This window comes from Chlorella variabilis, assembly GCF_000147415.1.
Source record: "Chlorella variabilis unplaced genomic scaffold CHLNCscaffold_15, whole genome shotgun sequence".
Classification (NCBI taxonomy): domain Eukaryota; kingdom Viridiplantae; phylum Chlorophyta; class Trebouxiophyceae; order Chlorellales; family Chlorellaceae; genus Chlorella; species Chlorella variabilis.
This window is the reverse complement of record NW_005435073.1, coordinates 430983-457622: the sequence shown is the minus strand read 5'-3', so window position 1 is coordinate 457622 and position 26640 is coordinate 430983. Positions and strand designations below refer to the sequence as shown.

At 68.8% G+C, this 26640-nt stretch overlaps 5 protein-coding genes across 5 annotated transcripts; 3 read left to right on the top strand and 2 right to left on the bottom strand.

Annotated features, from left to right (window-relative positions):
- Positions 1-1402: 1402 nt before the first annotated feature.
- CHLNCDRAFT_58365 (hypothetical protein) lies at positions 1403-9813 on the top strand (the record flags this gene model as incomplete). The annotated part of the gene is made up of 20 exons (XM_005846051.1): positions 1403-1446; positions 1657-1753; positions 1857-2221; positions 2335-2999; positions 3195-3289; positions 3427-3528; positions 3724-4206; positions 4431-4588; positions 4740-4963; positions 5204-5307; positions 5520-5606; positions 5758-5844; positions 6074-6202; positions 6347-6491; positions 6827-6993; positions 7225-7331; positions 7553-7742; positions 7939-8143; positions 8352-8443; positions 9319-9813. The coding sequence occupies 20 exons, from the start codon at positions 1403-1405 to the stop codon at positions 9811-9813; spliced, it is 4041 nt and encodes a 1346-aa protein (XP_005846113.1).
- Positions 9814-10279: 466 nt separating this feature from the next.
- On the bottom strand, positions 10280-19029 carry CHLNCDRAFT_58364 (hypothetical protein; the record flags this gene model as incomplete). The annotated part of the gene is made up of 20 exons (XM_005845927.1): positions 10280-10399; positions 10530-10632; positions 11362-11444; positions 12206-12427; positions 12690-12827; positions 12956-13003; positions 13187-13315; positions 13542-13687; positions 13880-14029; positions 14201-14333; positions 14474-14592; positions 15590-15827; positions 15959-16038; positions 16147-16246; positions 16307-16500; positions 16793-16914; positions 17256-17466; positions 17785-17913; positions 18157-18806; positions 18984-19029. The coding sequence occupies 11 exons, from the start codon at positions 19027-19029 to the stop codon at positions 14318-14320; spliced, it is 1905 nt and encodes a 634-aa protein (XP_005845989.1). The 3' UTR covers positions 10280-10399; positions 10530-10632; positions 11362-11444; positions 12206-12427; positions 12690-12827; positions 12956-13003; positions 13187-13315; positions 13542-13687; positions 13880-14029; positions 14201-14317.
- Positions 19030-19387: 358 nt separating this feature from the next.
- CHLNCDRAFT_59721 (hypothetical protein) lies at positions 19388-22720 on the top strand. The gene is made up of 8 exons (XM_005846050.1): positions 19388-19418; positions 19723-19920; positions 20490-20588; positions 20933-21145; positions 21412-21484; positions 21740-21837; positions 22086-22187; positions 22441-22720. The coding sequence occupies exons 2-8, from the start codon at positions 19723-19725 to the stop codon at positions 22486-22488; spliced, it is 831 nt and encodes a 276-aa protein (XP_005846112.1). The 5' UTR covers positions 19388-19418; the 3' UTR covers positions 22489-22720.
- Positions 22721-23139: 419 nt separating this feature from the next.
- On the top strand, positions 23140-24742 carry CHLNCDRAFT_25388 (hypothetical protein; the record flags this gene model as incomplete). Its single annotated transcript, XM_005846049.1, has 5 exons — positions 23140-23197; positions 23341-23807; positions 23961-24096; positions 24239-24373; positions 24585-24742. The coding sequence occupies 5 exons, from the start codon at positions 23140-23142 to the stop codon at positions 24740-24742; spliced, it is 954 nt and encodes a 317-aa protein (XP_005846111.1).
- A 1140-nt stretch (positions 24743-25882) lies between these two features.
- On the bottom strand, positions 25883-26595 carry CHLNCDRAFT_136031 (hypothetical protein; the record flags this gene model as incomplete). Its single annotated transcript, XM_005845926.1, has 3 exons — positions 25883-25928; positions 26156-26245; positions 26531-26595. 3 exons carry the CDS (start codon positions 26593-26595, stop codon positions 25883-25885), a joined length of 201 nt encoding a protein of 66 aa, XP_005845988.1.
- Between the last annotated feature and the right edge of the window lie 45 nt (positions 26596-26640).

The following is a 26640-nucleotide window of genomic DNA, read 5'->3' as shown; positions in this document are numbered from 1 at the left end:
GGTGAACACGCCAACCCGGCCCCAGGTCAGGTTGCGTTCCTCCGCCATGGAGCAAGCAATAGCAGCGGCGATTGACAGAGGAGACCGCCTGAGCGAAGAGCAGTATCGAGCGCTGCTGGATAGCGCTGCAGGCGGCATGCAACTCAACAATGCCGTCAACGCCGCCCCCGGCGCCAGCCCTTGCTTGTGTGGGCTTAAAGTCTGGTAAAGCAAGAACTAGCTTGCAACATAGACTCCCCGCCGAAACGGGACGGGAACCGGGCGAAAGCAGAGAAAGCAATAAAACAGGGGTGGAGCAAGGCGACATGCAACGCAAGCAGCTGACAGGGCACGCATCGAAACGTGTGTATGACTGGCAAAGTGGCATGGCGCATTGGGGAGAAACGCAACGGTACGGGAGCATGGGCTGGCCAAACGGCAGTGCGGAACGCTAGGTCACTAGAAAAGCAGGGAAAGGCGCACTATGTATGCAATGAGGGCAGCCCCGGCTCGGGGCCGTTGAGAAAGCAGTGGGCGGGAGGGGGGAGGCCCCGGTGTGGGCGGGCCCCATCGAGGGGGGATGGGGCGCGCAAGCGGCCAGATGGGGCGGGGCGCGGGCGGCAGTGGAGTCCTGCGGCTGGGTGGGATATAGGGCAATGAGCGTTGAGCAGTGTGCGATGAGCAATGAGCAATGAGCAGTGAGCAGCCCCTCCCTAAACAAAGTGAAGCGCAGGACGGGGTCCGGTGGATGGGAGGCAAGGAAACGCGGGGGGTTGCCACGTGCGCTACCGCCGCCGCCGCAGGCAGCACCCCTGCGGCGGCGGCAGCGGCAGCAAGCCGTGGACCCAAACGCCGTGCCGCCGCCGCCGCAGGCAGCACCCCTGCGACGGCGGCGGCAGCAAGCCGTGGACCGAAACTCCGTGCCGCCGAGTCCCGTGGCTGTGGCCGTGGGCTTCTGGCAGGAAACTACGGCCGCAGCTCGGCAGCACGGGGGCGTCGCAGCGTGCCGCCGCCGCCGCCGCGCTGCCCCCCGGGCACGGCGGCGGCGGCAGCAAGCTTGGGCCCAAACGCCGTGCCGCCGAGTCCCGTGGCTGCGACCGTAGACCGTGGGCCGGAAACTGCGGCCGCAGCTCGGCGGCACGTGGTTCTGGTCAAATCGCCAAGCGTGCAGCAGCGCCGAACCACGCTTCCCGGCCTCGGCGCATGCCTTCAGGGCCCCCCTATCGCTGGGCACACCCCTCCAACACCGAACATGCGCCCCGACGCACCGCGAGTGGTTTTGCTGCCCTCCCAGAGAGCGGGCTCTGTGCATAACAAAAGTCTCATCGAAGAGCATTTAATCAGAGCAGGCAGGCAGGCGGTGTGCATCTTGCTGCCAAAGAGCCGACAGGCGGATAAGAGACTGCGTGGGAGTGACTACGCCATGCCACCTGCTGTGACATACGGGGACGATGCATTTGGCGGCAGGTGCGGCAGGCGAAGGGCTTCAGCTGCGTGCACAGCCAATGGTACCTGTTCCGCTGCCAGGATGTTCCCCATTCTTTGCCTGCCCAACCCTTGCAAAGCCAGCATGCTGCTTGATCCTGTCCTTGCAGCCGCTGCCAGCTGCGGCAGCTGGCGTCGCCCCTGTTGGGTCCCTCACCAAGAATAACCCGGCACTCTCGCTTGCTCCTGCAGGGAAAACTTCCTGCCCCTGCAGCGTGATGCGATTGCCATCATAGGCAAGCGCAGCAAGAAATTTCGCCGCCGACTGAACCACAGCGAGACACATCGCGTCAGTTTCGCCGCTATTGTGTGCCCGCCCTTCCTCTGTCTGGCTTTCTATCCGCAATGCAAGCTCTCCCACATCCATTGCAATTGCCTTGATCCTGACGCAGATTACTGGCTACGAAGTGAAGCCGGTGGTGCCGGCTGCTGCGCCGCCAAAGCCGCTGCCTGTCACAGCCATTGACGTGGCGCGTGGTGGCACTGCCACCCTGCGCACCCAACAGCCCCACCAGTTCTCCGGCGCCAAGCAGCTGGTGACACTGGCAGGGCTGAGCGCCGAACTGGATGGCTTCTATGCAGTGGAGGGAGCTGACCAAAAAAAAGACCGCCACAAGCTTACGATCAAGCTCCCAGCCACCGCCGGTGCAGTCGTTGCTGACTTCCTGCAGCAGGTGCAGGAGCAGCAGCAGCAGCAGCAAATGCAGCAGGATCAGGAGGAGGTGGAGCAGCAGGAGCAGGACCTGTTCACTGTCAGGTGTGCGCTGCCCTCAAGCATGCAGTACACAGGGGGCAGTAGCTGCTACCCACAACAACAACCTGCTTCACCGATTGACTTGCTCCGCAGCTGCTTGTGCTGCGTGCCTGCAGGGAGGAGTATGTGCTGGACTCTGAGTACGTGCTGTACCACTTCGTGCTGACCGGGGAAGCTGAGGAGATGCCAGCCGCACCCCAGCAGCAGCAGCAGCAGCAGCAGCAGCAGGTAGTCACAGCAGGAGTGCCTGCGCTGGCAGCAGAACTGCCGCCAGGCGTTTTCGAGCACATGCCGCTGGTTGAGGGGGGCGGGCTTGCTGGGATGAATGGTCACTGGCATTATGAGGATCTCTTTGGCGGGCAGGGCGGGCTGGGTGGAGGCCTCCCGGGAGCCAGCCTGCTGCTGACGCAGGCGGGGCATGGGGCAGGGGCAGGCCCGGCCCTCAGCTCCCACGCCCAGGCAGCAGGTCCAGCCGGCAGCCAGCAGGGCCAGCAGGGCCAGCAGCAGCAGCAGGACCAGGCCGGCGGCGCAGCCATGCACCTGCCTGGCAGCCCCGCGGCCAGCACCAGCGGCGAGCGCCACTCCGTGCCGCAGCCATGGCCGCCGCCAGCTGCGGCTCCGGGGGAGCATGCCCAGGCGGAGGGTCACTACTCCCTGCTCACTGTGGGAGGCCAGCAGCCGGTGGCGGGCCGCGGGGAGTATGCAGGCAAGGCCCTGGTAGTGCAAGGCGACGCCCAGGTGCTTGGCGACATGACGGTACGAGGCCTCCCGGTGGTGTCAGGTGGGCAGAGCCGCCAGCTGGCCCAGGCAGGCTGCCAGCCAGCTGCCTGCGCTCGGTCACCGCACGGCAGTGCCCTTGCCGCACCTGCTGGGCCCCCCGCATGTGCACCAGCCACTGCCGAGGAGGGTCCTGTCAGGATCCTGAAGGGTTGGGCTGTTGCAAGTTAGTAGCCACATGTATCGCCACCTGCTGCAGATGCTAGCATGAAGGAGGGGGTGCGGGCGTTTGAGCAGGGGGAGAAGGCGGTGGCCATCGCCGCAGAGATCACCACCTATTTGTACCGCTACAAGGTGGGTGTACCGCCGCAGGGTGCTGGGCGTACTGCTGACACGGGCCTGTCTGCACTGCTGATGTGCCTGCATTGCCGAGGGCCGCCCCTGTTGAGCTTGGAGCCGTACCTGAACCGCCTGCCGCCTGCCTGCCGCAGGGCACCGACGCGCAGCGGCTAGGTGTGGTGGCGCAGCAGGTGCGAGCGGTGCTGGAGCAGCACGGAGCCACAGACATGAACCTGGTCAGACAGGATCCGCAGGTGATGCGACAAGCCAGCGGGGTGCCTCACGATGCAGGTGCAGGCTTGGGCATGGCGGCCCGCGTCGGACTGGGATGCAGTGTGCCCGGCTTGCTTGCTCCTGCTCCCTTTCCATATGCACACCAGCAACCGCTTTCACCTCCACAACTCCTGCCTGCCACCTCCTCGTGGTCTGCCCCTGCCTGTGCCACGCAGGGCGCACTCAGCGTCGACTACGGCGGGCTGCAGGTGCTGCTGCCGGCGGCGGTGCAGCAGCTGCTGGCAGACAGGCAGGAGCTGAAGAAGGCACAGAGCACGATGCAGCTGACAGTGCTGGGGCAGATGCAGGAGCTAGCAGAGGCGGTGAAGGTGCTGCAGCTGGCTGCGGTGGCCAGCAGCTGCTCCTCTTCCGAGACGGCGGCGGCGGCTAGTACTGCCAGCAGCAGCGCCAGCGGCAGCAGCGCCATGCTGGCTGGGATGGCAGGGGAGGAGGACCAGGATGAGGCCAGCCTAGCCTTTCTGATGGACGGCGGCGATGTGGAGATGGAGAGCAGCGTCGGCGAGGCGGAGGAGGCGTGGGCGCAGGACGACAGCTCCAGCCCCCCATCCAACGATTTTGCTGCGCTCACGGATGAACAGGCCACAGACTTCCTGATGCAGCGGCTGGCGGAGCAGCCAGGCGCCCGCAAGCTGTACATGGTGAGCAGCAGGGGGTGGGGTGGCAACTGTTGGGTGGCGACAGTTGCAAGCTCCTCCGGCTGGCGGTAGCTGGCGCGGTAGCTGGCCTGGCTGATGCCGGCTGTTACTGGCGGCCTCGCCTGCCGTCGCGGTGGCACAGGCCCCGCGTCCACCACCCATGCGCGCTGCCTACCCTGAGCACAGAACTGCTGACGTGTGTGGCCCACCCCATGCTTCCCTCGCAGAACCTCGTGTCCAAGCTGAGCCGCGGAGCGCTGTGGAAGGTGTACGAGCAGATGCTGCGCGCCGCGCCGGAGCTGACGGCCGCCGGCGACCGCCTGCGATCCCTGGGCGGCGCCTTCATCAAGCAGGCCAAGCGGCGCATCAGCGAGGAGGAGCTCAGGTGCCCCCTGGTCTCCCTCCCTGTCCGCAGCCCCTGCCGCCGCGCCACGCTTCAAGCTTACGCCGTGCCCGGAGGCCCAACACCCAGCTGGCTTTGCACCCTGGAGGCCACTCATCGTCCTGCTGATGCACCCTGCCACCCCTGCCCGCAGGCGCAAGGCGGCGGGGGTGGGCCCCGCGCCGCAGGCGCTGCGAGGCTACCAGCAGCGGGCTGTGACCCTGGCCGCCACGGGGCGCAACATGATCGTGGTGGGAGATACCGGCTCAGGCAAGACGGTGATCGCGGTGGCGCGGGCCGTGGACATGACGCTGGCAGACCCATCAGCACGCACCGTCTTCCTGGCGCCAACTGTGCAGCTGGTGCAGCAGCAGACGGGTGAGCGGGCAGCCTGTTGGGTGGTGTGGGTACAGATGGTGGAGTCAGGAGGCAGGCGGGCAGCTGTGGTGGGCGCGTGTGGCTTGCTGTGCGCCTGGCTTAGCGCCCCCAATCCCAGCATGCGGCTGTAGTGACTGGTATGCTACAGTTGGTGCGCCCTGGCAGCTTGCGGCTGATGCCCCTGCCCGTCCCTCCTCTACCGAGCCTTCCACCAGCCTCCTGCTGCCCCATCCCCTGCAGCCGTCTTCCTGAGCTACCCCAGCTTCAGCAGCGGTGCGCTGCGAGCCACGGGGCGCACCAGCGACAACCCGGTGGCGCCGCGAGACTGGCAGCGCCTGCTGGAGGTAGGGGACGAGCCGCCTGCTGGTGCTTGTGGTGGTGGTGGCGGTGTTTTGCGCCGGCTGCTGCCTGCCCTGTGCTGTCTCTGTGGCCTGGCAGCGTGCAGCACTCCCCTACACAAGTTTAGCGGCACCACAAGGCTGTGCTGTGCCCCGGGTGTAAACTGTGTGACACCACCACCACCACCACCACCGCCTGCCCCCTGGCGTCCCTGCAGGACAATCACGTGGTGGTGATGACCCCCCAGCTCTTCCTCAACATGCTGAACGCCGGCGCAGCCCACTTCCACCAAATCTCGCTGCTGGTGAGGCTGCCTTGGCGGCGCTACGCGTGTGGGAGGTGTGTGTGCGCGAGCGGGCATAAGGGCCAGAGGGGGTCCCCGGAAGCCTGAGGAGGCGCCCGGTGGTGGCACTGGTCGCTCCTGGTGACCCGGAGGGCCCTGCTGCCGGCTGCAGGTGGTGGATGAGTGCCACCACGCGCAGGCAGACCACCCTGTGAACAAGGTGATGCGGCACAACCGCAGCTCGGCGCGTACCACGCAGGTTAGCAGGCGTAGCAGGCGCAGCTGCCTGCAGGAGGACCCTCACCCTGCCCAGGGTGCCCCCTCGCCTCCCTCTGCCACCAGCCATGCATGCCTGGCAAAGCTCCCACCGCTGCCTGTGGCATGGCGCGCCCGCTCAGCGCAAAACCAAAGCATGCCGAGTCCCCTGCCCTGGCCGTGTGCCGTCACCATCACCGCCATCGCCGCCGCCGCGCGCCGTGCCGCCGCAGGTGCTGGGCCTGACCGCTTCTCCCGCCAGCCGCGACTCGCTTGACGCCACCCTGCAAGCCCTGCATCAGCTGGAGCTCAACCTGGATGCCCAGCTGTACGTTGTGGACGAGTCAGATGAGGAGCTGCGGGTGAGGGTGGGGGACAGGCTGGCTGCTAGCCGTGCCAGTTTTCAAACTGGTACTTTCAAACTGGCAGCAGCCCGCATGCACCGCGGTCCCATCTAGCAACCCGCCTCGGCTCCCGCCGCGACGCCTGCGCCGCTTCTGCCGCAGGCGGCGGTGCCCGAGGTGCAGGGCGAGGAGGTGCTTGTTGACCTGGCCCCACTAGATGACGGCCTGGGCCGCCGCCTGGGCGCGTTTGTGGTGACGGCGGTGCAGGAGCTCACATTGGGGCTGGGGCTGTCGGGTGAGGAGGGAGGTGGGCAGAGGGCCTGCCTTGCGAGAGGGGCAGGGCGTCTGCCATGCGAGGCCCTTCCTTGCTGGCGCCTCGCAGCAGGTCCCAAGCCTGCCGCGAGGCAGCGGCTGGCCAGTCGCGGTGTGTGTGAGGCGTGGGCCGAGCTGGAGCCCGGCCTGTCACCCTGTGACCTGTAGAAGCGGTGGGCCTGCCGTCCGAGGTGGAAGCCATGCTGATAGCAGGCCGCTGGTGCAGTACCGCCGCTCGCTGGACGGTGCAGGTTGCTGAGGGCCTTCAGGCCGCCCCGGGCCCCACAGCCTCTTCCTCCACCGCCCCCGGCGGCTATGGCGGCCAGGCAGAGCGGCCCGCGGCAGTCGTGGAGGAGGCAGCCGCTGCGCGGCACGACGCCACCTGCGCGCTGCTGCTGGTGCGCGCCGCGGTGGCGGCGCTGGCGCTGGCGGCGGACGTCGGGTTCGAGGCGGCGGTGCGCTACCTGTCGCAAGAGTACTACCGAGTGGCTGCCATGGTGCGGCTGGCCTGCCCTGCGGGAGTTCCGTGCTGTGCTGTGCTGTGCTGTGCTGTGCTGTGCTGTGCTGTGCTGTGTGGGGTGCTGGAATACACCACCGGGCGACTCCTTTTTGCTCATTCCCACCACCACCACCACCACCACCACCACCACAGCAGCACCGCCTGGTTCCCTGGTGCTGCTGCTGCTGAGCTGCCCCTTGCTCTTGCCCTGCGCTGCGCCTGCCTGCAGCTGGTGGAGGCGATGCGGCGGGGCGGCGGCATGCCCCTGTCCACCGCCCTGTTGCAGCGCCTGGCCCAGGAGGTGGAGGCGGCGGATGTGCTGACTGGAGCCTGCAGGTGGGCAGGCCATGAGCGGCGACGCAGCCGGGCCGTGCCCAGCGGCCTCTGCCTGATGCGTTCTGGCATGTGCAGGAGGCGCCGCTGGGCAGCTGGCTTTCTTGCAGGGATGCTGTCGCATCCAGCCTGCTGCACGACGCACAGCACGATATGCATGCTGCATGTGCATTGCGCCACATCACACAATGCCTCGACCCGGCCCCATCTGGCTGCCTGTGCAGCGCCGGCCCCGGCCTGCTGTCGCGGCACCCCAAGTTTGAGGCCCTGCGGGACTTCCTGCTGGAGTACCGCGGCGCCGACACCTTCCACGGCATCGTCTTCTGCCGCACGCGGGAGGCCGTGCGCTCGCTGGCCCGCCTCATCTCCGACACCCCAGACCTTCAGTTTGTGGAGGCAAGCAGGGCCCTGCTGGTTGAAGGGCACTGCCCATTGCCGCCGCGGCGGCGGCTGAAGCCGGCCGGTGCTCCTGCTGTGCCTGCTGCGCCCGCTGGGGCTGCCGAGCCGCCTGGGGCCTCTGCAACGAAGGCGCACCAGCCCGCCTGCGCCCCCACACGTTGCAGACCTCGCTGACGCTGCCCCCACTGCCTCCGCCATGTCCGCCGTGCAGGTGTACCGCTTCATGGGCCACGGCAACCGGCGGGGCGCGGGCAGCGGCGGCGGCGGCGGCGGCATGACCTCCAAGGAGCAGCGGGCGGCCATGGAGGCCTTCCGCCAGCCTGGCTGCCGCCTGCTGGTGTCCACGTCCGCAGGGGAGGAGGGCATCGACGTGCCGCGCTGCGAGTTTGTGGTTCGCTACTCGGCCGCGCAGACAGGTGGGCCGACGGCGGGGAGGCGGGCAGGCGCCCGCCCTGGGGCCGCCCTCTGCGACGGCTTCTGGGCGCCAGCCTGGCCGCCAGGCAGCCCTGACGTGCACCGCATGCCTGCAGTCCAGCAGGCACCCGCTGCCGCTGCTGCCGTCGGCAGCAGCAGGCACATCAGCTGCGCCTCACACGCCTGCGCGTGCCTCGTCATGCGGCGCAGGGCGGGAGCGGGTGCAGTCGGCGGGGCGGGCACGCAAGCTGGGCAGCCGGTTTGTGGAGATTGTGGAGCGGAGCCCGCCCGAGCTGCAGGCAGTGCGCAAGTCGAGGCTCGAGGCAGACAACATGAGGCTGTCGCTGCGGGGGCTGGGCGCCATGCGCATCTAGCCATAGCTGCGGGGCGCAGTCCAGGCCGGCGGAGGGTGCAGTCTGCGCCTGGCTGGCCTGCTGCGCCCCGGCGTCGATTCCAGCTCGGGCGCTGCCTGATGTCGGCAGAGCGCAGCTGGCTACGACTGCGGCTGGGCCGTCATGCCACCCTGCATGCCCCGCCATCTTTGCAGACCATTTGAAATGGCTTCTGTAGCGTAACAGCATGCATGTTTGCATGCTTGAATGTTTCCAGGCAGTGTTTGCGGCGCCACATGGCACGGGCCGCCGCAGCGTGCTGGGCAGCAGCATGGCGGGCGTGGTTTGAGGGCGCATGACAGCAGGCGGACGTCCAGCCCGCAATTCTCTAGATTGAAACAGCTGGGATGCAGTGGGCAGTGCGCCTTGTTGCGTCAGGGAGCTTTGCCCCCGCAAACCCCCGGAGAAAACGCGTGAGCTTGACGGCCCTCTGAATAGCTTGTGTGTGGCCTCGCGACCTCCAATAGCTTGTGTGTGGCCTCGTGACCTCCAGATAAGGCTCCCGGGGGGCGACTCCGCTGCAGGCCGTCCCGGAAGCCCGCTGGCGGGCCCCTCGTCGAGCACTGAGGAGCGTGCTGGCATCCACGGATGACAGGGGCAAGGAGAAGGCGGGAGAACGCGGCCTTGAAGCGCTGGGCAGTGGCGGCGGCGGCGGCAGTGGCGGCAACCGCATCGACGTGGGCTGCCGATCACGCACGCAAGCATGTCTCGTGTGCCTCCGCATTTGCAGCACCTTTTCAGCCCCAATAGATTGACGTATTCTGTGTTGGTCCCCACCTTTGCAGGCCGAGTTGCTAGCGACGATTAGCTTGGCCGCCATTGCGGCGGCAATCGGCACGACTGTCGTGACCGGGGCGACTTTGCTGGTGTTTTCATCAGTATCGGGCGTGGCGTCCAGTGTGCAATCCGTGGAGTCCCGTCTGGCCGTGGTGGAGCAGGGCCAGCGGCGCTTTGAGAGCGCCACTGGGGCGCAGCTGCAGCAGATGGAGCAGGGCCAGCGGCGCTTTGAGAGCGCCACTGGGGCGCAGCTGCAGCAGATGGAGAAGGGCCAGCTGCGCTTTGAGAGGGCCACTGGGGCGCAGCTGCAGCAGATGGAGGAGGGCCAGCGGCGCTTTGAGAGCGCCACTGGGGCGAAGCTGCAGCAGATGGAGCAGGACCAGCAGCGCTTTGACAGCGCCACTGAGGCGAAGCTGCAGGAGTTGGAGCAGAACCAGCGGCTGATTGTCGTACTCATCCTCCTTTCCTTCGTAGTGGCCTTGCTGATGAACCTTCTGGGCTGATTTCATGCCTGTGCTTGCCTCCCTTGGCCTGAGCCCCTAATTACAGTTTCTGCAGCTCTGTACAGATTTCCCTCCTTGCCCTCGAGGGCAGACACAGGAGCTCCTGTGTCTGCTGCTCTTTCTCCGCTCCCATTCCGATTATCCACCGCCCTTCATTCCTGCCGTGCTGCCTAGTCAATCTTTTACAGCAAAGCGGGACAACCGACGGGGACAGAATAGCAGACGCGATCAGGCGGCGCAGCGGCATCTCTCCGGCGCTGCCACCCGGCGCCTGCAGCAGCGTCCCAGCCAGTCACCTTCTGCATGCATAGCGGGTGGAGCCAGGGAGCGGGGGCTGGCAGGACGTGGTGGTGCGGGCTCCAGCTGGGAAGTGCGGTGCACAGCTAACATGAATTCCTTTGAAGTGGGAGCCAGGGCCACGTGCAGCACAAGGCGGGATGGCTCCTGTGCCCGACCACCGGGCTCATCAGCCGCCGCCGCAGTAGGTCACCGGCCAAGGTGGTGTCGCCGTCGCTTCAGTGAAGTCTTGGCGGTGCCTGCTGGCGGGCTGCTGTCCGTGCTCACCAGCACACCGAGTCCAGGAAGACTTGCAGGCAGGTGGCGTGGGAGCGGAGGGCAGGGGGCGGCGAGGCGAGGAGAAGTGAGGCGGATGCCAGTGCTGGCAAAAGCACGCCATGCACGCTGCGCCCACCCCTTGCTGCTTGCCGGGGTCTGACCTGAAGCACGCTGGCACTCTTCAGGGTGAGGCCTGGGTCGCCGCCGCCCTGTAGGAAGGCCTGGCCCAGCTTGCAGCCTGCGGCCTGGCAGGCCTGGCGCCAGCTTGTGCGAAGTCGGCGGGGGTGAAGAGCACGCGGGTGGGCGAGGTGGGGCGGCCCTCTCCTCGCCAACATGCGTGCTGTTTACCCCCGCCGACTACGCGCAGCTGGCGCCGGCGCTTCTGGCGGCTGGCTCCGCGCTCGCCCACGCCTTCATGCTGGCAGGCGGCGACCCGGCGCCCTCCCTGAGCATTGCCAGCGTGCTGCAGGTCAGGCCCAGGTGGGCACGCCTGATGCGGCGTCCGCAGGCGAGCGGCAGTGGGCCGCACGGACCAAGCTGGAGCTGCACCAGGCAGGCAGCGCCTCACACAGGGCCCGCAGGCTCCTCCATCCACCCCACACACCCTCCCAGGCCAGCCACACGCCTGCCGCTGGCGCAGCCGCCGGCCAGCCCATGCGCGTACCGCGTGCAGCGGGCAGGCAGCCGCCCTGAAATAGCCCAAATGCGCACAGTGCAGTCGTTCGTGCATCGCTCACACGGGCCCTTGACGCCGGGAAAAGAAGGAGAGAGGGGAGAGTCCCGGGAGCCAAACGGTACCCATGGCTGTGAGGTGTGTGGGTGCAGGCAGCATGGAGGCGCCCCTCAGCAGGCGCGGCTGCACGCGCCACCAGCTCCTCAAGGCATGCGGGCTGCATGCAGCACCCATGCTGTTTGCTCCCGCCGCTCACTGCCCCTGGGCAGGCAAGCAGCCAGCTGCCCTACCTGCCGCCAGCCCGCCGCCAGCACACTCACCGGTGTGAGCAGGGCGCACGCACGCCGCCTCTAGCACAGCCACCAGCCTCCCCACCATCTGCGACGCCTCCTCCCACGCATTCCTGCGCACAGCCAGGCGGTACTCCTGAGGGACTAGGCGGGGGTGAAGGAGAAGGCGCGGGGCTGCGGGAAATGGCGCGGCGGGTCAGCAGCGCCACAGGTGCGCCAGACCAGCGCCCATCATGCAGGCGGCTGGCGCCCGCCAGCAGCCATGCCAGTCCAAGGTTGCGCAGGCGGCGGCAGCTGTGCGCAGCCCCCGTGCCGCCCGGCGACGGCACGTGACGGCGGCAGCGGCGGCGGCGCGCCACACACACCAGGCCCAGCCCGGTGGCCTCCTGGGCCTTGCTGCTTGTCCGAGGGACCTTCTGCTTGGTCGATTGCGGCAGAGGCGTCCTCACGCAGGTAGTGAAGCGTCGGCACTACCCTGAGCCCCCCTGTGGGCTCCAAGGCAGCCCACCAGCAGCCCAGGAGCATGCTGGGGGCAGCCAGGGCACGGCCAGCAGCAGCAGCAGCAGGGGTTGGTGCAGCAGAGGGTGCCGGGCAAACACACCTTACAAGGCATGTGGCCAGTCTGCATGATGGCCATCATGTCCTGTAAGGTGCCTCTGGGCTAACAGAGCCAGAGTGCTGCCTGCGGCGGCGGTTTGAGGGCGTGCCTGCAGGGCCCCCAGGGTCCAGGCACAACAACCCAGGTAGAGCCTGGGGGAGGACAGCTAGCGCAGCATCGGGGACGGCCACCTGAGCGGCCGGGCCACCCAGCTGCAGGCCCTGCCGCCCACAGGGGGGCCGCAGCCCGGGGGGGCGCTCCACCGAAATATCGCACCTGCCGGGGGTCGCTGTCCAGGTACCGATCCATCATGGCCATAAACCTGTCCATATCATCCCCCATATCTCGCTGCGAACCTATGCGCTCGTGCCGCAGGCCCCTCCTGGTGAAGTTTCTGAACGACTTGACTAGACAGCGAGCACCTCGTCGATCCACCGTGGTTGCAGGGGAACGGGTAGTTCGTCTGGCGAGGCCCTGAGTGTTCATCAGCAGAGACAGCTGTCCGCCGGCTGCCGTGGCGCCAGCGAGGCGCCGGGCCTTGGACCACCAGCTGGTGGCATGCCCAGTCGCATGCAGTTGACGGGGCTGTGCCCGCTCCTCTCCCCTGCTCCTGCCCTGGGCAACGGCACCCTTTGCACTCCTTCCGCTCGCACCGTGCACACCTGGGTGCAGGCCTTGTTGGAATGGTGGCGTCGGTGCCGCCAGTTGCGATGTTACAAAGAGCGCACATTTAGGCCAGCCGCAGCCCGCCACAGAACACCCGCATCCTGCCCATCGCCCGCCCAACGGCCTGGGCGTCCCTGCCCAGGAGCACCAGCAGCAGGGCGGCCACGCGCTGCCCCAGACCCTTCAGGTCCTCGGCCTGCGCCAGACCCAGATCAACCAAGGCCGCCTTCTCCTGCACACGAGGGCGGGGAGGGGCAGGCGGGGTGGAGGGTGGCGCTGCAGCGGCGACCGCGAGAGCAGAGCTGGTGGCACGTGCGACATCCGCGGAGCACACTGGTCGGAGCAGCCTCCGGGGCGCACCTGGCCAGCCGTGGCACGCAGCGCTTTGTCGTGCGCCAGCCGTATTGCCTGCACAGGAATGGTCGGGGGCAGGGTGTGCAGCAGGCAGGGTGGCAAAACGGCGGGCGGCAAGGTGAGGGAGGTGGGAGCGTCAACCAACGGTGTGGCTGCTCCCACTGGTCGGGAGGATCTGGGTGGAAGGCGAGGCAGCAACCTGCTCCTGTGAGACCTCCTCCACCTGCACGCACACACCCAGCCGCCCCCCTTGTTCCCCCTCCCCTCACCCGACAGCGCCTCTATGCACACATTGTCTATGTTGTGCGCCTCATCAAGCACAACCACGCACTCGCGCTCAAACTCGCCGCTCACCATCTGTGACACCTGAGGGCGGGAAGAGGGAGGGTGGCGGCGGGCAGGGTAGTGGGCACCGGCGGCAGGATGGGACGTGCCGCAAGCACAGAGGCCCAGCCGGCGGCGTGGACGGCACGCCGTGCCTGCCCGGCTCCTGCACCACCTTGAGACACCACACACACACACATGCGCACGCATTGCACACAGCACACCACCAGCACCAGCACCACCACCCCCGACCACCCCACCACCCCACCAGCCCAGCAGCCCACCTTGGCTCTATCATGTACTGGCAGTTGTACATCACGACATTGGAGTAGGCAAGCATGCGGCAGGCCAGGAAGTAGGGGCACCACTGGTGCTTGCGACCCCACACTCGGCGGTCGTGCAGCGTGTGCACGCCTGCGGGCGCGCGGGGCGGGCAGAGGCAGCCAGGGGCGTGGGCAGGGGTGGGCGCGACGCGTCCATGCGCGGGCGGCAGCAGCACACCGCCACGCATTCTCCCGCGCTCGACAGCGCCCCACGCAGCCCACCGCGGCAGCGGGCAGCGCCAGGCGGCGGCGGCCAGCCGAGGGCGGCCCCCGCCCGCCGCACCCGCGCCCAGGCGTCCCTCCGGCCCCGCCCCCTCCAGGCCTTCGTAGAAGCCGCACGTCTCGATGTCTGGGTCCTGCCCAGCTCGCTCCCGCACCCAGGGCGTCGTCAGCCGCATGCACTTGGCATCCACGCTCTCACGCGACCCCTCCTCTGCACCGCAGGTGGCGCGGGAGGAGGGCGCTGGGCCAGCGGCGTGGCGGCGGTGCGGCGGAGCCAGAGGGGAGGGCAGCAGCGCCGCCACGCCGCTGGCGATTGGACTGCAGGGCAGGCGGGGGCGGGGGCGGGGGCGGGGCCAGGCGCAGGCAGCGCCGGGCCACCCACCGGCCACCCAGGGGTATAAGTACAGGTTCTTCCTGCTGCTCAGCCGCAGCGCCAGCAACTTGGGCGCCCCCCCCGCCGCATCCTGGAAGTACCGCTGCCGGTACTGCACCAGCTCCTTCAGCTCAGCCAGCACCTGCAGCCGCAGCGGCGGCAGCCGGGCAGCAGCCTGCGGCGAGGCAGGAGGCGAGAGCGTTGCGGTCGTGGCCCCACCCCAGCTCTGCGCTCGCCTCCTGCCCCTCCCCCTGCCCCCTCCCTTCCACCAGCGCGCCGCACCTTCTCCATCTCCGGCTGGTGCGTGTGCAGTGGATGAGCTTGCCGACCTCTGGGTGCGCCAGCTGGCAGGAGGTGATGAGCGACAGCAGCGTCACCGTCTTGCGCGTGCCCGTGGGCATCTGCGGGCACGAGGCAGGCGGCGGGTGCACAGGGGAGCAGGGCCAAGTGCGGGCGCCTTACGACACATCCTCACCTCCCCTCCGGCCTGCAGGGCCAGCTGCTCCGGCTCAACTCAGGTGCCCACCGCTGTGCGCTGCCCGCCCGCTCCGCTGCCACCCTCGCTCACCTCCAGCAGGCAGTGCCCCTAGCCCCAGGCATCCAGCGCATGCTTCAGCTCCAGCATGTACTGGTACTGCTCAGGGTAGATGAACTGGTAGGGGAAGGACACAGTGGGGCCCTCCAGCTGGAAGCGCATGGTGGGGCCTGGCGGCCGCCGCCGCCACCGCCGCCACCGCCCGCCCTCTGGGCCTGCGCGATGCGCGCTGCTCAGTCGAGACACGCTCCTTACGGCGTTCAGGGAAAGGCTATGCACGAGTCCAAACATTGTCGCTGGGAGTGATCGATCTGCTGAATGCGGTTTTTGACGGCCTCCGGAAGCCCAATCGATGCTCCTGCAATGTCGCCAAGCCGTGAGTGGCTGCCGGGCCGACCAGGCGCACCAGGGCTCGGGAGGCACCGGCAGCGGCTGCACCAGCCTCTGTGGAGCTGGGCGGATGGCTGGGTGGATGGGCCTGGCAGCAGGGCGGCGAGCGCAGTGGTTGCAGGCCGGCATGGCGGGGAAGACAGCGACCGGTGGGCGGAGGAAAGGCGAGCACGGGCCCCATAAGAAAGCGGGGAGTCACTGCTCTGGTTGCCCAACCAGCCCCTAATCCATGAACGTATGGCATCTTTGCGCTTGGGGCAATGTCCTAGTTAATGAGGTCTAACCGAGACAGGACAATTGCTGGTTGAAAACATTATCCAATCTCCGCTTGTTGGTCACCCTTCAAGCAATTTTTGTCTCCCATTAAATGGGCACCTATTCGTCATCTCATCTCTAGCTCCCCTCCTGCCTGTCCAGCCCTCGCAGGTGTGACAAAACTATACACTGCACATCCATCATCAGATCAACTCCACATGAAACTTCTCAGAGGCAAAGGCCCGGGCCGCCTCGGCCGCCGCCTCCAGGGCAGCAAGCAGCACCGCCAGGAGACCCCTAAAGACCCGGGCTGCATCATCCCCCGCCGTCACCGCCGCCGCCGCCGCCCTCGCTGCTGCCGCTGCCGCCGCGCAGGCGGCCGGCTGCCGCGACAGCAAGTCTCCAACAGACGGCAGCCCCTCCATGATGAAGCCCTCCCGGTGGTACCGCAGCATCCTGAAGCACCCCCGCGTGATGAGACAGGGTGCTGCCACGCGGCCCGCAGCTGCTGGCCGTGCTGCTGGAGGCGCTGCTCCTGCCCTGGGCAACGGCACCCTTTGCACTCCTTCCGCTCCCGCCATGCACACCTGGGTGCAGGCCTTGGTGGAATGGTGGCGCCGGTGCCGCCAGTTGCAATGTTACAAAGAGCGCAGGATGATAGGCAGCCCTGGAAATAACCAGACGTGGTGGAGGGGACAAGGAGGTTAGGCATACACTCAACTGCGGTTGACGAAGAGGCAGGGCAAGCCGTTTTCAGGGATGTGTGCGGGCAGACCTTGAAGTCAAGCAGTGCTGCTGCAAAACTGGGGCAGCCACAGCAGCCACAGCAGCCGCTGCCTGCCGTGGCAATGGGTTCAGTGTACAGGTTGGGTGCTCTGCGAGCCAGCAGGGCAGGTTTGCCGCGCTTTGGCCCGGCGCAGCACACCGTGCGCTACTTCTTGCGGTTGAGCACCCGCTGCGTGATCTGCAGCAGGCCCTGGCGGTGCTCCGCCGCGTGCTGGCTGGCCGCTGGGCTCATGCCCTGCACCGCCAGCGCCGCCTCCTCGGCATGGAAGGCCGCCAGCTGGCGCGTGCGCTGCAGTCCGCTGCTGCCCTCAACCAGCTCCTGCGCAGCCTCCACATCGCCCTCCTGCACGCAGGGCGGGCGCGGGCCGCAGGAGGAAGAATGGAGGGCAGCGGGTCGGTTGATGACTGGCATCACAGCGTTGAGGAAATCGGAGGGCGCCGGCGGGGTCCCCGTCATGCATGCAAGGCGCGGCCGGCGCCTGAGCCGGGTCGCAAGCACAGGTGGGCCAGGCAACCGGCATAAACGCCTGGCTGCCCTCCACACTGCCTTGCCTCCTTGCCTGCCTTGCCTCCCTGCCTGCCCCCCCCTTCCCCCCACACCACCACCACCACACACACACACACGCACACCGCACCTCCTTGAAGCGGCGCTGGATGAGCGGCAGCAGCTCCAGGCGCTCCTCCGCTGCGTACAGCACCGGCGCGGTGGCCAGCCCGCTGCGCAGGTCGTTCAGCGCGGGCTTGCCCATCTCGCTGGCTGCGCAGGGGAGCAAGGCAGGGGCAGAGAGTGTGTGTGAATGTGTGTGTGTGGGAGGGGGGACAGGGAAGGAAGTGGGGAGCCCCGCTCACCTCTTCACGGTCATAGCCAGCTCCCCCCACGCCGTGACCCAGCCGCAGGCCCGCTGCACCCGCTCAGGTGCGGCGCACGCCGCCGTCCGCCACCCGGCACTTCCCTCACCGAACCTCCCCACCGGTGGGTACCCCACCCCCACCCCACCCTTCCACACGCCGAGCGGGCGCAGCCCGCGGCGTCGACCGCCCCGCCCTTGCACGCACGGCAGCCAGGCATGAGGCGGGCGATCCCCGGGGGTCACCCACCCGAGCAGGTGTAGTCCATGACGTCATCCACCAGCTGGAAAGCCAGCCCCACGTGCCGCCCGTACTCCGCCGCCGCGCCGCAGTCGCCCGCGCCGTGCCCGCCCAGCACGGCCACCGCGCGGCAGCTGTTGGCCATGAGCGAGGCGGTCTTGCAGTACGTCTTGCGCATGTAGTGGTCCATGCTGGCAGCCTCCTCGACGTCCGCTGTCAGCTGCGCAAGGAAGAAAGGAAGAAAGGAAGGAGTCAGGGCAGGAAGGAAGAGGGGAATGAAGAGGAGGGGACAGTAGCGCTTGGGAGGTGTGGGAGGGAGCACACAGTGGGGTGGTGGCCCCTGGGGTCCCCGGGGCCACCACACAAAGAAAGGTGGGGCTGCGGCGGGCCGAGGCGCGGCGGCCGGCGGCCGGGGCGGGCGAGCGAGCACCACGCACCCGCCCTGCCGCTGCGCCTGGGAGCCGCCGGCCGGGCCCGCAGGCGCGTGCCATGCCCGGCGGCGGCGCAGGGCCTCGCCTCAAACCCCCCACACACCCACCTGCAGGATCTCTCCCGCCACAAGATGCTCCAGGCTCTGGCTCATCAGCAGTATGGCCTCTGGGTTGCGCAGCGCCGCCAGCGACACCGAGGCACGGGCCAGCAGGAAGTCGCCGGCCAGGATGGCCACCTGCGGTACCGGCGGTACCGGCAGTGCAATCAGCGCCAGCGGGACCATCAGCGCAAGCAGCGCAACGCCGCGGCGCCAGGCAGGGCGGGCTGCCGCCAGCAGCGGCGGGCACGGCGGGCGGGCCGCCTGCCGGGCCACCGAGGGCAGGCACCGCAGCCACGCCGCCGCTGCCGCGCCGCAGCCACGCCCAAACGCACACGCACACACGCGCGCACACGCGCAAACGCACAGGCCAGCGGGCACCTTGTTCCCAAACAGCGCGTTGAGCGACTTCTTGCCGCGCCGCGTGCCCGCCGCATCAATGACGTCGTCGTGCAGCAGGGAGGCCACGTGGATTAGCTCTGTGATCTCCGCGATGCGCTGCTGCCTGCGCCGCACGGTGGGCGGGTGCTCCGCCGGCGGCGACGTGTCCACCGTCAGGTGGTCCAGGCCGGCGGGGGCGGGCGCCAGCGCTGACGCCATGAGCAGCAGCATGGTGGAGCGCAGGCGCTTGCCCTCGGCGCCTGCCCGGAAGAAGTACTCAGCTGCCCGCTCCAGGGCGGGAATCTCTGTGAAGATGTCGCGGCGCAGCCGCTCCGTCACGCACTCTATCTCGTCCCGCACCAGCGCAAAGGCGTCGGGGTGGGCGCCTGGCGGCGCTGCCGCCGCTGCGCCCGCTGCGGTGGCTGCTGCGGGGCCTGCTGCTGGCTCGGGGGCCGCCGCAGCTGGTGACGGCGTGGGCGCCACCGCGGGTACCGCTGCTGGCTCCAGCCGCTCGCTGCTGCCGGAGACAAAGCGCCGGCAGGGCGGCGGGCGCGGCTGCTGGGAGGGGTGGAGGCTGGGTGCTGCGCCCGGCGCCCACCCGCTGCTGCCGGCGCAGGCTGCCGCTGCTGCTGCTGCTGGGCGCGAGGCGCCTGCGAGGTGAAGGGCACATGCCGTCAAGAAACAGCAGTATGTGTGGTGCGGGTGCTCCCTCTTGCAGTGGCAGGGCTCCTAGGGCACACAGGGTATGGCGGCAGCTCACGCAGGCGGCACAGCCGCCGCCCCCACCTCAGGCTGGCTGGCAGCCGTGTAACCCTTAGCCGGCTCACCTGACAGGCCTCCATAAGCTGCTGGTTGGCCGGCCAGGTGCGCCATCCTGCCCAGCAGGCTCCCCGTTCTGCGCCACATCCTCGGGGGCCCTGTGTCTCACGGCGCAGCGGGAAGTTTTCTGTAGAGTACGATGAGCACTGGCAGGTGCTGCAGGTGATCGAGCGAGGCCCGACAGAGCTCAGGGGGAGGGGCCTGGGCCGGTGGCAAAGGGGTGGAAGGGCGGGGGCAGGGGCAGCGGCCAGCTAGCTGTTAGGCCGGCTCGGATTGGGAAGATCGAATTGAATTGAGGTTTGGGTGCCGGCACAGGTTGCCGGCCAGCGCGCCCCTTCCGACCCAGGCGCGGCCTCCCGCCCTGCGAAAGTGGGGCTTGCCATCGCCGCAGGCCTCTTTCTGACGGTTCTGTGTGCGTGGCACAGGCGGTCAGCAAACACAAAGTGAGTGCAGGGCAGGCAGGGAGGCCAGCATGCCGCATCGCCGCAGCATGGCCGCATGGCGGCCTGGCAGCCCCCCACCGTGGTCGGGGGACTGTGAATGGTCACTGGAGCCCCATGCATCGCCATGGGGCAGCCACGGTCTCAGCCGGGCGCATCACCTGGCCCGCCCCTGCTGGGCTGCCTGCGAGGGCTGCACGCCCGTTTCTGGAGGCCCAGGCAGCGCCTGGAACGGCTGGATTTGCGGGGGTGCCTGCCAGTCCCCCCATGCTGCCGCCCCACCGCTGCCCGCCCTGCGCCCTTGCAGATGGCTGACGCCCCCGCACCGTCCGGTGAGCGCGGCGGCGAGCGCGGCGGCTTTGGGAGGGGATTCGGCGGGCGTGGCGACCGCGGGCGCGGCGACCGCGGCCGGGGCGACCGCGGCCGCGGCCGGGGCCGGGGCCGCCGCGACGACGGCGAGGAGAAGTGGGTGCCCACCACCAAGCTGGGCCGCCTGGTGCAGCAGGTGCGCAGTGTCCTGCTGAGTTGGTTCCTGCCGCAGGGCTGGGGCACAGCAGAGCACGCAGGGCACGAGGGCAGGGGCGCAGCATGCTGCAACGGCAGGAGGCGCACGCCTGGCAGCAGCAGCAGCAGCGCAGCATGTGAATGTGGAAGTGGAGCGGAGTTGCGGCAGCGCGGGCTGGACCAGGGGCTAAGCCGCAGGCCACGGCAGCCTGCTGGGGCAAAGCTTGGAACAGCAGGGGGGTGCAGCGGCGGGAAGGCAGCGTGGATGGCGGGGCTCCTGGCTGCGCTCCTTTCTGTTGGAAGCATCAGTGTGCGGCACGTGCCGCAGCGACATCGGATGCAGCCTTGCTGTTGGCTGGAGCAGCAGCCGCACATGCGGCGCGGCGGCCTGCCAGCCGCGGCACCAGGAGGCCTGCCGGCTGCAGACGCGCAGCCGCAGCCCGGCCGCGCCGCTCGGCGCGCCGCAACCACCCGCCGCGCGCCGCGCCCGCGGCACGCGCTGCCTAGCCTCCCGCCCTGGCTGACGCCTGCGCCGTGCCTGTTTGGGGGCCTGCTCGCACGCGTGTGCAGGGCAAGATCAAGAGCCTGGAGCAGATCTACCTCTTCTCGCTGGCGGTGAAGGAGTACCAGATTGTGGACTTCTTCCTGGGGGCCGCACTGAAGGACGAGGTGCGCGGCACTATGGGTTTGTGTGTCTGGCCGCGCCCGCACGAGCCTGGGGGTGCAGCCTAGGCTGCTGAAATCGCCTGCGGGCGGGCTGCCGCGGGCCGGGCTGCAGCCGCGCCGTGCAGCCGCGCGGGGCGCGGCAGAGCGCCGCAGGCGCAGCGGGCGGGCGGGCCCGGCCGCGGCAAACGGCGGCCTCTGCCGTGGCAGCCGGTTCGAGCCGACTGCCGTGGCAGCCGGTTCGAGCGGACGCCCATCCCTGCTCCTTCTGCTGCCGTGCCGTGCTGGCCCCACGACAAAGAACCCCCCCCCTCCTCCTCCCCGCCCTCCTCCCTATCTCTTCTCCCCAGGTCATGAAGATCATGCCGGTTCAGAAGCAGACGCGCGCCGGCCAGCGTACCCGCTTCAAGGCCTTTGTGTGCGTGGGCGACTCCAACGGCCACGTGGGCCTGGGCGTCAAGTGCGCCAAGGAGGTGGCCACCGCCATCCGCGGCGGCATCATCCTGGCCAAGATGGCCACCGTGCCCGTGCGCCGCGGCTACTGGGGCAACAAGATCGGCAAGGTGCGGGCCCGCCGGGCTGCCGGTCTGGCTGCCTAGGCCGGGCAGTGCCTAGGCAGGGCGGCGCTGTACGAGGGCTGGCCGTGCGAGGCTGGCCTGTGCAGCGCAGTGGCGCGAGGAAAAAACGCGCGGCGGGAGGCGCATCGGGGGCGGCCGGGGTGGCCGCGGCGGGCCACGGCTGCTGCCACGGCGCACAGCTGCCATGCCCCCGATTGGCGCGCCGGGCTCACTCACCCGCCCCTGCCTGCCTGCCTGCCTGCGCGGCGCAGGTGCACACTGTGCCCACCAAGCTGACCGGAGAGTGCGGCAGCGTGCTGGTGCGCCTCATCCCCGCCCCTCGCGGTGAGTGGGGCCAGGGAGGCGGCCGCCGGGGCTCGCCGCCAGCCCTCAGCAGCACGCTGTGTTGCACGCTGTGGCAGCAGCCCAGCCGTGGCTGCTGCTGCCAGTGCTGGCATGCACCGGCCCGCCGGCCAGCTGCCAGGCACCCGCACGGCGCCGCGTGGCGTGCGGCACCTGGATGCCCGCCGCGGCGTGGTGCCCTGCTGACGCCGCCGTGTGCCCGGCTTGCTTTGTTGTGCCCTTGGCGCGTGGGCGCAGGTGCGGGCATCGTGGCGGCGCGCACCCCCAAGAAGGTGCTGCAGATGGCTGGCATTGAGGACTGCTACACCTGCTCCCGCGGCTCCACCAAGACCCTGGTGCGCCTCCTTTCTCCCCCCGTTGCGCTTTCTTTCTTCCCCCGTCGCGCTTTCTTCACCACCTACGCCCTGCCCCGCGCCCGCCCACGCCCTCGCCCCGCTTGCGGCGCCCCGCCGTCGCCCGCTGCGCGTGCTCAGCAGGCAGCCAGGCCCGCCGGTGCTGCTACCGTCGCCCGCGCCCCCGCCACACACACCCCATTGTGCGGCGCCCCACCCCGCCGCCGCTCTCCCCGTCTTGTCCCCTGCAGGGCAACTTTGTCAAGGCTACCTTCTATGCGCTTTCCTCCTCCTACGGTTTCCTCACACCCGAGCTGTGGCGCGAGACGGTGTTCACCAAGAGCCCGCTGCAGGTGCGGCTCCCGGCAGGCTTTGACAGGCGGCTATGGGGCCAGAGGGGCCGGGCCGCGGGCCATGCGGCGGGCGGTAGGCCGGGCAGGCGGCGGGGCGAGCTGCGGGGCGAGCTGCGGGCGGCGCGACGCGCAGCAGCGGCAGCGGCGGCAGCAGCGCTCCGGGGCCGGCATGTGTGTCGAACGACGCATGTACTGCTGCCACCTGCACCAACATCCCTGTGTACTGCCATGTGTACCGCCCTATGTACTGCAGGAGTACAGCGACTTCCTGGCCAAGCCCGTGGTCGGCAAGGCCTACTGAGCGGCGCCGCCGCACGCAGCAGCAGCAGCCTGCGCGGCGCGAGCCGCGCCCAGGCGGGGCCGCCGCGCCGCCCCTTGACCTCGGCGCGGCCAAGCGCAGCCCGCTCCCTTTCTCTCGGTGTTAGGATGGAACTAGCTGGGGCGGCGGCTGGGCAGGGCAGCCGCTGCCACAACTTCAGCATTGCAGTTGGTTTCCGACTGTAACGCTGCCCCAGTGCGAGAGACAGTGCAAGCAGTGCCGCTGCATAGGGAGAAGCGCACCGGTGGGGAGCAGGAAGCATTAGAGGGCTGTGCTTGGTGACTGTGTCGAGGCCAGGGGAGAAGAAGAGGGGAGGTCCTTGAAAGGCTATCGGTCTGCGCTGGCGCCGCTGCTGTGCGTCTTTGGAGCGAACTGGCTTTCGCGACTTGCCTTGATCGGTCGCGTCTTTGCAGCGTTGTTCCGAGCAGAATGGGCCTGTTCGATGCTCTGCCCGCCCCGACCAAGCACGATGCCATCTCTGGCAAGCGGGACGCCGACTCTGCTGCCGCTCCCAGCGCCAGCAAGAAGCCGCGGCACGATGGCGATCAGCCCTCCAACGGCAGCGGCGCGTTAGAGTCTGCACCTTCCGGCAGCGGCGGCGCCGCCGGCGGCACCAACGGCGGGAGCGCCTGGATGGGCAGCCTGCAGGCGGCGTACAGCGAGGACAAAGGCAGCCGGTTGACGATGGAAGGTGAGGGTTGGGGGCGGGCCCCTGCAGCCTGCCGAGCAGCGTTCCACAGCGGCGGCGGCCCCTGTTCTCAAGTTCTCAAGCCCTCCCTGACGCCGCCCCACATGCCTGCGTTGCCTTCTCTGTTTGTGCCTGTCCCTCGCCAGACGTGGCTGTGATCAGCCACAAGGCCGGCACCTCCACCACAGCGGGCTGCCGCCTGTCCTTCTTCGCCATCTTCGACGGCCACGGCGGCGCCAGCGTGGCGCGCTACGCCGCTGACCACCTGCACGGCTGCATCATGGCGGCTGGGCTGCAGCAGGAGGCGGAGCGGCTGGCTGCAGCAGCCGCCGCCGCCGCCACGGCGCCTGCGGCTGCCGCGCCCGCAGCAGCAGCCGGCGACAGCCCAGGCGCAGCGCAGCCGGCGGCGCAGATCAAGCAGTGCAGGGCGGCGCTGGCCGAGGGCTTTCGGGAGCTGGACCGGCGTGTGCTGGAGCAGTGTGCGGCAGCGGGGTGGCAGGACGGGTGCACCGCTGTGGTGGCATACGTCGTGGGAGACGCGGTGCTGGTCGCTAACGTGGGGGACGCGCGATGCGTGCTGGCGCGGCAGCCGCAGGCGGCGGCGGCGGCTCCTGTGTCGAGCAGGGCGGCAGCCCACGCGGGCGGCGCCGCGTCCGAGCAGCAGCAGGGGCAGCAGGGGCAGGCCGCTGACGCGGCTGGGAGCGTGCAGCCGGAGCAGCAGCAGCGGCAGCAGGGCGGACAGTGGCAGCGCGGCGAGCAGCAGCAGCAGGGGGAGCAGGGGCGGTGGCGGGCCCCCCTGAAGGCCATCACACTCACCCGAGAGCACAAGGCCATCTTCCCTCAGGAGCGCCAGCGCATCGAAAAGGCAGGCAGCTTTGTGAGTGGCGACGGGCGGCTGGCAGGTGCGGGGCACGAGTTTTAGGGAGGCGGCACGTGCTCCGGCTGCTCTCCATGCATGTGTCCATGCTTGCTTGCCTGGCTTGCCTGCTGACCCAACCGCCGGCCGCCCCACCTGCCTGGCCTGCGTGGCCACGATGCCCGCAGGCCGAATCGAGGTGTCGCGAGCTTTTGGTGACCGCCCGTTCAAGCGGCAGGGCATGACTGCTGTGCCAGACATCCAAGCCTTCCAGCTGTCGTCCCGAGACGCCTTCCTGCTGCTGGCCTGCGACGGCTTCTGGGGTGCGGCGCGCTGTGCTGTGGCGCATGGTTGCAGGGGAGGAGGTGGCAACGAGGAGGGGGGCAGGGAGGGCAGCAGACCGGGGAGCAGAGCAGCGCCTCCACTGCGCTTGCTGCCTCATGCGGGCCGCCTGCGGCTGCCAACCCAGCGCCGCGTGCTGCACCCCCCCACATACACTCATCCCACCCCACCACCCCCTGGGCGGCGCTGCAGGCGTGTTCAGCCCGCAGGATGCGGTGGACTATGCGCGGCGGGAGCTGGGGCTGGGCAAGGGGGTCAAGCAGACGTGCAACCGGCTGATCTATGAGGCGATCCGCGAGCGCAAGTGCAAGGACAACTGCACAGTGATGCTGGTGGCCTTTGGCTGCTGAGACGGGCATGGCTGGTATCATCTGAGTGCGGGCATGGCGGCACTCTGCAGGCTGATGCTGCCCTCCTCGCTGTGCGCCGAGTGGGATAGCGGGCTTGCGAAGCTCTGCTCGTCTGTTGAGCAGCGCGCCGTCGCCGATGGGCGTTTGTTGACCCCCAAGCTGGCTGCTGGGCTGGAAAGGAGCCCGCTGGGATTCCGGGCATGCCCGGGCGAGCCTTGCCAGCACCCCAGCCCGGCACGCCACCCCCAGCGAGTCACCACGAGCCGGTCAACCCAATTTAGCAGCCTATCGTCCCCATCCCTGCCATAGCCCAAACTTATTGTCTTACGCCTGGAGAGTGTTTTCCCTGGTGTCACAGGTGTGCTTCAACGGAAAAGTGGTGCAATGCAAACACACAGACTCAAAATCGCTGCGACGCTCTTGGCGGCCAGGGCCGCATACCCGCATGCAAAAAACGGGAAAGAGCAGCACGGCGGCAGGCGGCGGGCCCGTGGGGCTGTCGGCCCTGGTTCAGACGCCTGTCGCGTGCTGTGCATGCTGCGCTTCATTCGTGATGGGGGAACAGCTACTGCGAAAGCGAGTGAGGCGCTACGGGAGTGGAACTGGAGTGGGAAGCAGAGTGGAAAGCCCTGTGCAAGGGGGCTGGGGCAAGGAACAGAGAGCAGAGGGAATTCAACCAGGATGGACAAATGGCACGCTTTTGAGGGCGGGTTAAACCGGAGGGGTTAAACCCACAGCCAGGACAGGGAAGGGGTGAGAGTGCTGCAGCTACAATACACCCGGGCAGAGCGCCCAGCGCTGCACCGGCAGCCACGAGGCGCCCGCCGGGACCGGGGTTGTGGAGGACAAGGGTGAGGGGTTTGGCTACTGCTGGTCACGGCAAGCAATGGGCTGGCTTGTCAATCAATCTATGTGGCCCGGAAGCTCGCGGGAGGTAGCCGGCAACGAAATATGAGAGATATGGCGAAACAGGGGGGTATGGCGGTACGGGCAGAATTCGTACGGTACTGGCAACAGGTACTTCCCAAGGGAGCATCCGGCCGCGTCTTGCACCGCCCCAGCATGCGCCAGGGTGCGGCTGTCCGGACAGTGGGTGGGGGCACCCGGGAGCGGCCTCGAGGAAGGCAGCCGGGAGGGGCCTCAGTTGCGCTTGAGGGCGCGGTAGTAAAGCTCCAGATAGTCGAGGCTGCACAGCATGATGGCGGCAGGAAGGCGGGGGGAGCCCCGGTCGGCTTGCGGTGCTGGGACCAGCCACGCCTGGCTGGCTGGCAGGGCCCGCCACCCATCAAGCTTCCTGCCCAGCCAGAGCAGCAGGCCCAAGCAGCAGGCTCCAGCACGGCCCCAACATGCCAGGCTGGGAGGGCCAGCCACTGCTGCAGCCGGCAGCAAGCAGCCTGGCTGCCCGCAACTCACGCTGGGCTGTTCCATGACCAGTCCATCTGCATCACACGCTTGGCCAGACCGTTCCACCAGTCGCGGTCGTTGAAGAAGCGGGAGAGGGCCCTGCAGGGCAGCCAAGAGGGAGGGAGGCAGGCAGGCACATGGGGCGGCCTCGGGTCAGCGGGGGCACGCATGGGTGGGGGATGGTGGGGACCGAGGGAGGAGTGCACCCTGTCCACACAGGTTAGGCTGCCGCGACGTGGGCAGGCAGGCAGGCAGGCAGGCGCCGACCGCCCCCAGCAGCAGCAGCAGGTGCGGCGGCGGGTGCCAACAGGCGTGGCCGCCCAGCCAGCCGCAGCTGCCGGCAGCTGGCCGCGGTCGCCAGCACTGGCGGGGCTGCATGCTGACCTGTTGAGTGCATAGTCGATGGCTCCCTCATCCATGCCTTCAAAGCTGAAGCCGTTGACCTCCATGCCCACCGCCTTGGCCCGCTCCTCATCGTGGTCCACGTCAAACAC

Excerpts from the sequence above, each read along its gene's own strand:
- CHLNCDRAFT_59721 (XM_005846050.1), top strand. The coding sequence starts at position 19,723 with ATGGCTGACGCCCCCGCACCGTCCGGTGAGCGCGGCGGCGAGCGCGGC. Across the intron at positions 20,589-20,932 it reads GGGCCGCACTGAAGGACGAG|GTCATGAAGATCATGCCGGT; the intron begins GTGCGCGGCACT and ends TCTTCTCCCCAG. Across the intron at positions 21,146-21,411 it reads GGGGCAACAAGATCGGCAAG|GTGCACACTGTGCCCACCAA; the intron begins GTGCGGGCCCGC and ends TGCGCGGCGCAG.